Source organism: Zeus faber, assembly GCF_960531495.2.
Source record: "Zeus faber genome assembly, chromosome: 17".
Classification (NCBI taxonomy): domain Eukaryota; kingdom Metazoa; phylum Chordata; class Actinopteri; order Zeiformes; family Zeidae; genus Zeus; species Zeus faber.
The window spans coordinates 10,799,830-10,812,467 of record NC_137204.1 but is presented as its reverse complement, the minus strand read 5'-3'; the positions used below and the strand labels follow the sequence as shown (position 1 = coordinate 10,812,467).

The 12,638-nt window shown below is 42.6% G+C and overlaps 1 protein-coding gene across 1 annotated transcript in view; it reads left to right on the top strand.

The window, feature by feature from the left end:
- The window catches only part of LOC307243535 (uncharacterized protein), a gene marked incomplete at its 3' end in the record, with an annotated part of 46,864 nt that overhangs the window by 19,832 nt on the left and 14,394 nt on the right, over positions 1–12,638 (top strand). Inside the window, exons 10-15 of the mRNA XM_080018363.1 lie at positions 6,589–6,762; positions 7,893–8,066; positions 8,497–8,670; positions 8,887–8,933; positions 9,160–9,338; positions 9,678–9,691. Coding sequence (XP_079874489.1) covers positions 6,589–6,762; positions 7,893–8,066; positions 8,497–8,670; positions 8,887–8,933; positions 9,160–9,338; positions 9,678–9,691 — 762 coding nt within the window. The remainder of the gene's footprint in view (positions 1–6,588; positions 6,763–7,892; positions 8,067–8,496; positions 8,671–8,886; positions 8,934–9,159; positions 9,339–9,677; positions 9,692–12,638) is intronic.

Genomic DNA, 12,638 nt, shown 5'->3' with positions numbered 1-12,638 from the left:
TTTAATAAGAGGATTATTCTTTCGCACTACATCAATAGGAGTGATTACTTTTGTAATTCTTGTATCCATTTCTTTTATTGTAACTCAAATTGATTTATTTTAAAATCATTTATAAAGCACGGTGTAATCACACTCAACTAAAAACAACTGAATTTACCAACCCCAAAGGAGACCAATAGCTTCCCACTTATGAAAGCAACTTCACTTGTTCATGATGTGATACATCTGATCATACTAAGTTATCTTAAATTATCAAAATGTCCATCAATGTTCACTCTCAAAACAGCCTCAATCAAGATAAACCATACTCAGATAATGAAACCAATATTCACAGCACTCAACCGTATTTAAATCAAATCAGTTTTTCCGCATGTGATCAATCAAATCAATAATGCTCCATTAATTAGGCGAATGCCTTGATTAGTCAGTCCGTTGCCAAGTCTCTTACTAACTAAACGCTATATAAGAAAAATAACTACTGTAATCCTATATTTGAGAACAAGCAATCATGTACGTTATAACCAAATGTATAGGCATATAGGTAATGCAGGTGAGGTCTGTTGAAAGAGTTTGTGGATAAATCGTACTGGCCTTATTCACTCTGGATTCAGAATTCTTATGCGCTGTCATCCGCATGCTCCCGGTGTCTGTGAAGAACTGCCAGATGTCTTGTCATCTGCCCCTTGGATGATCCAATTCAGACACATTCCATCTTCTCTGTCTTTCCCCCAGCTCTCACTCAGCAAAGTAAAAGAAAGAAAGAAAAAACAAAAAGAACAACAGAAGAGTTCAGTGTCTTAGGCTCACTCTAAATTCTTATACATACTATAATACAATTCAATGAGACATACATTATCAGCTTTTTTATTTCTCGTGCACTTTAAATAAAGCAATGTTTACTTTTATTCATACGACGAGTTAAATCTAAAGAGTATATGAGTCAATCTAATATTACCTCTAATTCATTATTTTTATTCTATATTCCTATTTAATTTTATTTCTCTTTTTTTTAATTTATTTCCTTCTATCATACTAAGAAAGGAGGGAGAGAGAGGGGAGCTTCTTTTCAACCCCCTCTTGTCAGGGGGAGTCGACTAAGCACCACCCCTTGCTCCACCTCTTAAATGTAGTCACACCTTCCAGTTTACACTGGTCGTCAGCGAACGAACATCCTGTTTCAGCTCCCCTGGGCCACACAAGGAGTCATAAATCAAAGCTGGTTCCCTTCACTCAGCAGCCGAAACACAAAACCTCGTCTCTTGCATCAAAAATCCCACTGTTCCTTCTATTTCACCAAGACTATCTGCTCCTTTAACCAACATAACTCACAACAAGCACTGTCACACACTCCAAGCACAAAGAGAAAAAACTCACACACCAACCAAACAATCCACAAATCCTACCCATAATTCAGAGCAGGAGATTTTCTTTTCTTTTCTGAATGTGTATATGCATGTGTAGGCAGACTGTTTCTGGTGATTCTAGTCCTTCTCTCAAGAAGGCTCATTTTGTTATCAAATATATAAAGTCCTGTGAAGGTTCATATCCTTTATCAAATGTATAAAACATCCTTGAAAGAAAAAGGCTCATATACATTTATAAAACGTCCTTTAAGAAAGGCTCATAATCTTTATTATCAGCTTTACAAAGTCCATAAACAGGCTCGTGTATATTTATCACTAAAGGGGCAAGAAATGTTTCTTTTATATATTATTTAACTGCTCACCACATATGTATACCTATTTAATTGATTCGCAATGTAGCTTGAATGTTATTCTCCCTTGTAAGTCGCTTTGGATAAAAGCGTCTGCTAAATGACTAAATGTAATGTAATGTAATGTTAATAATCCATGTATTCTATACATCATTTACACATATACACGAACAATAAACAAATCTCTCTAGCCACGGCACACACACAAACACACACACACACACACACACACACACACACACACACACACACACACACACACACACACACACACACACACACACACACACACACACACACACACACACACACACACACACACACACACACACACACACACACACACACAGGCACACTCACACCCCAACAGGAAAAAGACATATCTGACCAGCAGTACATCAAATTCTCCAAAAACTTCAACAGCGCTTGACTTTATATTTTAAGACACCTCAGTAGAAATATAGAAATTACTGCTTCAACTTCAAAAGAATGTGTGGTGCACTGAATTCAAGCTCCAAGGGATATTGGATATTGACATCAACTGCTGCAACCATGCCAACCTGCCCTGATGCATTGTGGGACGTTGTTTTAAAATGACTAATCCTGTCTGTTGCCTGTTTATGATGAATTGTATTTTTAGTCGTATTAATGTTTTATACTTATTAAGGCATATTTCCGTTTGTTCAAATGTTGAATTCTGTCTATAAATATTTGTGTGGTAGGATCCAAATGTGTCAAATAAAAAGGTGTGGCTGGGGCTGCACGAGTGACCGCTCTAAACTTGAACTTGTACGTCAGCTTTGAAGAACACGACTGGTGAATACCGCCTTGTTTTCATTGATGGGAGTGCAACTGAGCAAACAACTGTGTTGATTGTGAACCAAAGTGAAATGGAGAGGAAAAGAAAGGTGAAAACAGCCAAGGATAGCACCGTATCAAAGGAGGTGGAGTGTGAATCTGTATTTGGGAACAGTAATCGTGTGGTGGGTCCCTCTGTGAGTCAAAGTCCCGGGTCGTTTTTCAGTCCCGTCAGAACCTTCAACCTCTGTCACATTCAAGAGTGTCACCTCTAACTGTGTGTGTGTGTGTGTGTGTGTGTGTGTGTGTGTGTGTGTGTGTGTGTGTGTGTGTGTGTGTGTGTGTGTGTGTGTGTGTGTGTCTGTGTGTGTGTGTGTGTGTGTGTGTGTGTGTGTGTGTGTGTGTGTGTGTGTGTGTGTGTGTGTGTGTGTGTGTGTGTGTGTGGTTGTGTGTGTGTGTGTGTGAGTGTGTGCTCCACAGAGACCAGCAGAGGTCAGAGGTCACCAGTGGTCAGTCTGGACAGCAGCATCAAACAGACCTGGACTCCTTATTCCTGGTGTGTAAATGTCCAACAAGCTCCAAATGACATGAAGCAGCATGTGTTGTGGTGCTGATGGTCTCCATGCTTCCTCTTCACACCAGTGGGATGTGAATCCAGGACAATAAAGTTCTCACTGATGTTCTTCTGTTCCAGCTGCTGGAGGACAACATGGTCACCTTTGTGAAGGAGGAGCTGAAGAGGCTCCGGAAGGTTCTGAGTCCAGATGACCCACAATGCTCAGAGAGGCAGAGGGAGGAAGAGGATGATGAGGTGGACGGTGAGGAAGAGGAGCAGAGGAGGAGCGCCAGAGAGGGAGTTGTGAACATCACACTGCACTTCCTGAGGAGGATGAAGCAGGAGGATGTGGCTGACTCTCTGCAGAGCAGTAAGAGACTGTGATTCACACATTTAAAGGAACATTCCACTCTGGTTCTCTGCTTTATTAGTACAACTGTTTCTGAGAAGAAAATGAGAGCTCTACCAGTTCTCTACATGTAGAGTTCAGAGATATATCCAGGAGACAGTCGCTAGGAGACAGTCGCTAGGAGACGAGTCGCTAGGAGACAGTCGCTTGGAGACAGTCGCTAGGACAGAGTCGCTTGGTCGTCTAGTGATCTAAAGGTTGCTGGTTAGATCCCAGGCTCCTCCTGCTAGCATGCTGTAGTGTCCTTGAGCAAGACACTTAACCCCTAATTGCTCCTAATTGCTCCTGATGGCTGCGTCCGTCGGTGTTTGAACAATTGTAAGTCGCTTTGGATAAAAGCGTCTGGTAATTGTAATTGCTTGGATACAGTCGCTAGGAGACAGCTGCCAGAAGACAGTTGCTAGGACACAGTCGCAAGGAAACAGTCGCTAGGAGACAGTTGCCAGGAGACAGTAGGGGAGTAAGGAGTAAGGAGACAGTTGCTAGAAGACAGTCGGGAGTCTGAGAACTAAGACTTTAATATCGTTTCCAGTGGAATAATATACGATCAAAATTGAAGCAACATAGAAGGTGTCTACCTTTTTAGACTGCTAATAGATTTATAGTAGTATTAGTACCTTTTGAATGGGAGATTTATAGTAGTACTAGTACCTTTTTAATAGGAGATTTATAGTAGTACTAGTAGCTTTTTAATGGGAGATTTATAGTAGTACTAGTACCTTTTAAATGGGAGATTTATCGTAGTACTAGTACCTTTTTAATGGGAGATTTATAGTATAGTAATACTAGTTCCTTTTAAATGGGAGATTTATAGTAGTTCTCGTACCATTTTAATGGTAGATTTATGGTACTACTAGTACCTTTTAAATGGGAGATTTATCGTAGTACTAGTACCTTTTTAATGGGAGATTTCAACACCTCCATGTCAGAGTAGAATGGTTTGCTACTAATAAGCCAGTAAAGCTACATGTTGGTTATCATGGTGGAACATGTGAATATCAGTAAAGCTGCAGATTTATGACCAGCTGAGAGTTAACCTCCACATCACACACGTACAGTCAGTCAGTCTGCTTGTTCCAACTGTGATGAGCTAAATAGACAACATGGGTTTGTGAGTTGTACACATTTAGCAGGAAATATTGACATTATTCTCATTGACAATAACATAAACTCATTGATGTTCTATGAAATTTCTTCATTCAGTAAATCGTGTTCCTGTCTGCCGACGTAAACTGAAGTCTCATCTGAAGGAGAAGTTCCAGTGTTTGTACGAGGGAATCGCTAAAGCAGGACAACCAACACTTCTGAAACAGATCTACACAGAGCTCTACATCACAGAGGGAGGGGGTGAGGAGGTCAACCAGGAACATGAGGTCAGACTGATTGAAGCAGCTTCCAGGAAAACAGTGACAGAAGAAACAGTAATCAAATGTCAAGACATCTTTAAACCCTTACCTGGACAAGATCAACCAATCAGAACACTGATGACAACGGGCGTGGCTGGCATTGGTAAAACAGTGTTAACACACAAGTTCACTCTGGACTGGGATGAAGACAAAGCCAACCAGGACATACACTTCACATTTCTATTCACCTTCAGAGAGCTGAACTTGCTGAAAGGGAAACAGTTCAGTTTGGTGGAACTTGTTCATCACTTCTTTATTGAAACCAAAGAATCAGGAATCTGCAGCTTCGACAAGTTCCAAGTTGTGTTCATCTTGGACGGTCTGGATGAGTGTCGACTTCCTCTGGACTTCCAGAACAATGAGATGTGGACTGATGTCACAGCGTCCACCTCAGTGGACGTTCTGCTGACAAACCTCATCAAGGGCAACCTGCTTCCCTCTGCTCGCCTCTGGATAACCACACGACCTGCAGCAGCCAATCAGATCCCTCCTGAGTGTGTGGACATGGTGACAGAGGTGAGAGGCTTCAGTGACCCACAGAAGGAGGAATACTTCAGGAAGAGGTTCAGCGAGGAGGAGCAGACTGACACCATAATCTCCCACATCAAGGCATCACGCAGCCTCCACATCATGTGTCACATCCCAGTCTTCTGTTGGATCACTGCTACGGTTCTGGATCACGTCCTGACAACAGCCCAGAGAGGAGCGATGCCCAAGACCCTGACTGAGATGTACATCCACTTCCTGCTGGTTCAGTCCATACAGGGGAATGTCAAGTATCATGGAGGATCTGGGACAGATCCAGACTGGAATACAGAGAGCAGGAACATCATTCTGTCCCTGGGAAAACTGGCCTTTGAGCAGCTGGAGAAAGGAAACCTGATCTTCTATGAAGCAGACCTGGCAGAGTGTGGCATTGATGTCAGAGCAGCCTCAGTGTACTCAGGAGTCTTCACCCAGATCTTTAAAGAGGAGTGTGGGCTTTACCAGGACAAGGTGTTCTGCTTTGTCCATCTGAGCGTCCAAGAGTTTGTGGCTGCTGTTCATGTCTTTCTGACATTCACCAGCACCGGTGTCAATCTGCTGTCAAAACCACAACCAACATCAAAGTTATCTAAGGGAAAGAAAAAGAAACCTGACTTACAATCCCTCTACCAGAGTGCTGTGGACAAGGCCTTGCAGAGTGTCAATGGACACCTGGACTTGTTCCTTCGCTTCCTATTGGGCCATTCCCTGGAGACCAATCAGCAGCTCCTAACAGGCCTGCTGAAACAGACAGGAAGTACCTCAGTGACCAATCAGAAAACAGTGCGTTACATCAAGGAGAAGTTTAGTGAGAATCTCTCTCCAGAAAGAAGCATCAACCTGTTCCACTGTCTGAATGAGCTGAATGACCGTTCTCTAGTGGAGGAGATCCAACATCACCTGAGATCAGGAAGTCTCTCCACAGTGAACCTCTCCCCTGCTCAGTGGTCATCAGAAGAGGAGCTGGAAGTGTTTGACCTGGAGAAATACTCTGCTTCAGAGGAGGCTCTTCAGAGGCTGCTGCCTGTGGTCAAAGCCTCCAAAACATCTCTGTAGGTGCACAGATAACATACGTATATTAACTGTACACTGTTTGACAACTGATGAGATATTTGAAGTTAATATCTGTGTCTATATAATATCAAACTATGTATTTATCTGTGTGCATGTTGATGTGCAGGCTGAGAGGCTGTAATCTGTCAGAGAGAAGCTGTGAAGCTCTGGCCTCAGTTCTCAGCTCCAACTCCTCTCGTCTGAGAGAGCTGGACCTGAGCACCAATGATCTGCAGGATTCAGGAGTGAAGCTGCTCTCTGCTGGACTGGGGAGTCCACACTGTGCACTGGACACTCTCAGGTCAGTGTTACTCAACCTTGACGAAATATTTCAATCATTTTGAGATTTGTATTCATGTTAACTATAAATTACTATGTCAATATACACTTAAAATATAGGTAACACAACTTTATTAGAAGAAATACATGTAATATATGTAAACATTATCATTCGAAATATAACATTAATAAATATAATAATCATATCAGGGTTATCATTACTAGTTAAAACAATTTATTTATTCCATATCTCTTAGATAGCTCGTACAGTTTAACCACAGCCTTTTTCCAAACAATGTAATTGAACAACGTTCCAAAAAGTCACAGCTTCCATCACAGTTCCAGTATCGCAGACCTTTACATCCTCACATTCAAAGGACAGTTAGATGATGACCCCCCCAACCCTAAATGAAGGATCAGGAAAAAATTCCCAGAATCCCAGACAGAAACATAAAGGACCCTTGAGAAGGGACTTGAGAGAGGGATCCTCCTTCCAGGATGGCTAGGAGAGCAATCGGTGCAGAGTGAGGAAGATAGACATGGAATGAAGAACAGCAAAACAGACAATGTCAAAACTACCAATTATCCAGGAGAATATAATGGAAGAGACGTGAAATTGGAATAAAACAAAGGTGTCGTGGTTATTTTAAATGGTTACTTTCCCATGAAATATTATTATAATAACCACTGTGGGACCTAATGGGGTATTTGTCTTCATCCACCATGTTCATTGTAACACAAAAACAACTCCAAGAAACTTAATGTCCAGAGTAATTAAAAAATAAAGGTATTCAATGGTCAAAGGCAATACATCAATTGGCTCCTACAAAAGGACTCAACATAATGTGAAGCTGCATTATCCAGGTGTTCTGAAGCCAAATCATAGATCCATGAGTCCATTCTCATAATCATGTCTTTGTAGATGTATTATTATTAATTATGTTAAATTGTATTTAATGTACAATCTACCTCATGTGACCTGTATGAAAACACATTCTCTTAAGATATAAGTCCCTAAGTGTGTGTGTGTGTGTGTGTGTGTGTGTGTGTGTGTGTGTGTGTGTGTGTGTGTGTGTGTGTGTGTGTGTGTGTGTGTGTGTGTGTGTGTGTGTGTGTGTGTGTGTGTGTGTGTGTGTGTGTGTGTGTGTGCAGGCTGAGAGGCTGTAATCTGTCAGAGAGAAGCTGTGAAGCTCTGGCCTCAGTTCTCAGCTCCAACTCCTCTCGTCTGAGAGAGCTGGACCTGAGCACCAATGATCTGCAGGATTTAGGAGTGAAGCTGCTCTCTGCTGGACTGGGGAGTCCACACTGTGCACTGGACACTCTCAGGTCAGTGTTACTCAACCTCTGGAACCAACTGGATCATGAATAGACATCAAATAATGATGCATTTACATGAAAGTCCTTCTGACAAAGTGTTTTAGAACATGGAACATATATGTGTCTGCATGATCTTACATTTTTAAATCACCCATACAACTACTTGACTGATATTATTACACGGCTCTATAGAATATTGACTGATTGGTCAATCAGTGGTCAGTTTTTTCTGAATGACATCTGTCTTTTAATAATGACGTTGTACGGGGGAACAACTCCTCCCTCCATGTCTTCACATCCTGCTACCACAGCGCTGGCATACTGCTTCCAAAATAATTTCAAATAAATATTCCATCTCATTGTATTATGTGTCAGTGTCTGTTGCTGTAGTAACCGTTTTCCTGATGTTGACACCTTGTGCTTCCTGTTGTGTTTGCAGCTTGTCAGGTTGTCTGCTCACACAGGAGGGCGTGGCTTCTCTGGCCTCGGCTCTGAGCTCCAACCCGTCCTATCTGAGAGAGCTGGACCTGAGCTACAACCACCCAGGAGAGGCAGGAGTGAGGCTGCACTCTGCTGGCCTGGAGGACCCACGCTGGAGACTGGACACTCTCAGGTATGTAGAGACCAGCGGACACTTCCTGACAAGCTCTTCTACAAGGAGGATGCTCCACAACCATGTGGTCAATCATCCTGGGATGCTGGGGAACGTGCTTTGTTGTTAGACAGCACTTATGACTGATGTATGATGGGAAAAGATGGATACGGGCGCTTCTTAATGTCCATGTTTCCCAGAATTAAGAGAACGTTCTGCTCTGACTGTTCTTCCCAGGGTGGAGCACGGTGGAGCGTGGAGGCTAAAACCAGGGCTGAGGAAGTGTAAGTGTCTGTTTTTTTGATTCATTACTATTTATCAACTATTGAGATGGAAAGTCCATCCACACAGCCGCACGGGACGTCCATCCATTCAGATCCTACTGAGAATGAAGATGATGGTGGACATCATGTGTCTTCATCACACTGCTGATAAATGGACAATCTTGAACTTGAACTTGAACTTGTTAGATTATAAACTGTTGCTGTATTGTGTCTTGTTCTCCACCAGATGGTGTTAAACTCACACTGGACCCAAACACAGCACACAGACAACTCGATCTGTCTGACAACAAGAGGAAGGTGATGAAGGTTGAAGAGGAGCAGCCACAACCTGATCACAAAGAGAGATTTGACATCTGGAAACAGGTGTTGTGTAGAGAAGGTCTGACTGGACGCTGCTACTGGGAGGTAGAGAGGGAAGGAAGGGTTGAAATAGGAATGACATACAGAGGAATCAGAAGCAGAGATGACTGATGTGTTGGATTGAATGACAAGTCCTGGATTCTGTCTTGTTCTAATGATCATTGCTCTGCCTGGTACAATGACAGTGGAACAGACATAAATCTCCCTCCGTCCTCTGCTCGTCACAGAGTAGGAGTGTATCTGGACTGGTCTGCTGGCACTCTGTCCTTCTACTCAGTTTCCTCTGACACACTGAGACACCTCCACACCTTCTACACCACATTCACTGAACCTCTCCACCCTGGATTTAAGTTGTGCTCTGGTTCCTCCGTGTCTCTGTGTCAGATGGAGGAGGTGTAGTATCCTCTCTCTAAAAACTGAACTAAATATTCAATGTTTTTATCACATAGTTCATAAACACTGTACGTATTTGCCTTTCCATGCTGTGGTACATTAATGTATATGACATATTTTTATAGTAATTATCCCTTCATCTGTATATAACTTTACTGTCAAAATAAGTTTTGGAGTCATGTTGATGTTTGTCAACCTGCTGTTGTCCAGTCTTCTGCATGTTACAGTTATTTCATAACTCTCTAGCACAGCTCTGCTTCTTGCTGTTTGTACAACTTTGTTCCCGTCCAAACCAAAGACTGTAGAACAAAATGGACGTAGGGTCTGTGACATCAGCTGTTGGTTTGTCAACAGATGATTTGAAGCATTTCTTCTTGCTTCTCGTATTAGTATCAGTGGATCACAAGGCGTCTCTGTTGCTTACAATCAAATCATCATCAACCAGTTCACTGATAATGCTACGCTGTTTAGAAGAGACGCTGCTCAGATCCTAAAACAGCTCACATGATGGCATTGCATTGCTAGTGATGGCGTCGTTCACAGGTCGGGCTCTTCCTGTCGGCAAGCTAATATTTTGTGACTATTAAACTTTATTATGTTTGAAAAAAAAATAAGTGTTTCAAGAAGACAACTGGATGAAAGAAAATAAATTCCTGTATTATAATTTCTGGTCGCAATAACCATAAACAATTACAGAATGCAAGCAAAATGTATTTATTGTGTATGTGTTTTCAAATATTTTCATTATTTTATGTTTTGTTTGTAGGTGTAGTCCTGAAGTCAGTTAAAACACTTTTTTATTTCAAGGTTTATAAAATACATTATTATTGTGATGGCAGTTTTCTGTTTATTTAGAAAGTGCCATAAAATAATTCTGTTTCCCAAATGGATCAATAATCATGATCAATAATCGTGATCACAGCATTGAGTAAAATAATCATGATTATCATTTCATCCTTATTCGTGCAGCCCTACTTCAGGATGAGAACCGCCGTTAGTTGCGAAGTAGAAAACCCCACCCACAGCCGCAAACACCACCCAACCATAGAACTACACTGCAACCAGGCTGAACGATGAACTTCTCCAGTCACAAAACACTCCAAACATTCCAAAATAAAACTGAAGGTTTTCTTGGACTTCTTTGGCTTTGAAAAGATCACAACCTGAACAGCCGACATCGTCACTCTGGTATTCAATGCCACCGATGAGAGAAACTTTATTTATTGTGTGAAACTCTGGATAAAGGTTTAGTCTAAAAGGCTTCGTGTTGGTCTACAGTATCGCAGCATTACTCCTAAAAGAGTGAATGATATTAACGTCTATGACCTGTGAAGCCACACTCCAGATAAAGGCCACAAACCCCGATCTGAGCCTGGAATTCAAATGCCTCAACACAATTTTTGAGGCATTTCTTTCCCCTGCCTCCCGCCACACACATATACCATCACCTCACATATATTGCTCTGAGCAGTTACAGTAGGATCAGTGTTATGATTACAGTGATATTTTTACTTTACACAGTAGTGTAATTTATTATTTTATACAGTCATAATATTCCAGTTGCTCCCAAAAAACAACCTGTTTCAACTTTCCTCTTAGAGTACTGTTATATCCGTGATCGGGGAAATCCCATTTGGTCATCACCTGGTCTGGTTGGGTATATCTGCTCTACTTCATGACAAACACATCATGTGATCCCACAGGACGGCTGCACACACGGCCCTGCCCCGGAGCTACGTACGTAAAGAATGAAAACATAAAGAGAGAGAGACTGGGGATCGGTGTTGTGGATAAAGCAGCTCCAGACGATGTCGCCTGGCGAGGCGTACAGGCAAGGTTCTCAGGCCGAGCTCATTAAAGGGAAAACCTGGTGTTGAATGGCTTCTTCTGAAAGCTACGGTTGAATACCATTCATTCATCCCGTTGAAGGAGACACACGTCGTCTCTTCAAACGCCAGCACGGCAACGCTGCTTCGCTAATGTACAGACAAATCTCATGACGTCATTTGCGATTTAGTCCAAACGGCAAACCCAACATGTTAGTAGACGACAACACGGTGCAGCCCAGCAGAGAACACCGGCAACAGCCACGGTACACGGCATTTGAGGTCAAAAAAGTCAAACTATTTTAACTTTTTGCCGTCCTCTGCAACCACATTACAGCCGGATGTCACGTGTCCGCTGCAGCTGCCTGCCGGTCTCGAGTTTTGCACTGCAGTGATGGTGCCGTTTTCTCTGCAATATGGCACTTAAGTGGCGTAAATAAAAAACCCTGGATTGATATAAAAGTTGTTTTTTTCTAATTGCACGGAGGCTGTTTGGTGCATGTAGCAAGGAAGCAGGCGGAAGATTTGAACCCGGTTGCGCACATGGTGTGGATGGTCCGGTGATTGGGGTGCGGCTCCAGGTTATTACTTGTATAATAATATAATTAAATATGAATCATTAATTCCGGTCATAAAAGAAGGGCTTCCATCGCCAGTGGAAACCAGGTGATCAGCTATTGATCACTCCAGATCATTGATGTCCGCTACCTGGCAGGTATGTTATACGTCGCGCCCCAGGGGGCCGGCTCTGTTGAGTTGGACGTGGCGCCCCATGATCACGCCTCTGATCCGGACAGCCAGCATGCTCCCTCAAATCACACACGGGGGCAGCATTATGCTGTCTTGGTTTGGTTCAGTGTCAAAAGGCAAAGCCGTGATGTCGACGGCTCTTCTTCAGGGCAGTATTGAGGGATCTCTGTATTAAAGCGGCTTTAATGTCACAGCCACAGCCAAACATTGTCTAGGAACAAGCAACACGAGTAGAGTTAGAGATTTCCTCTTTTTTCCGGTTGGAATGTCATTCGGACAGTAAAGGGAAAAGAGATGCTCAGGGCGTAGACAGGTCCAGGTTTGGTCTGAAGAGACGAGGTCTTCAGTCTGCGACGGAAGATGGGGAGCGATTCGC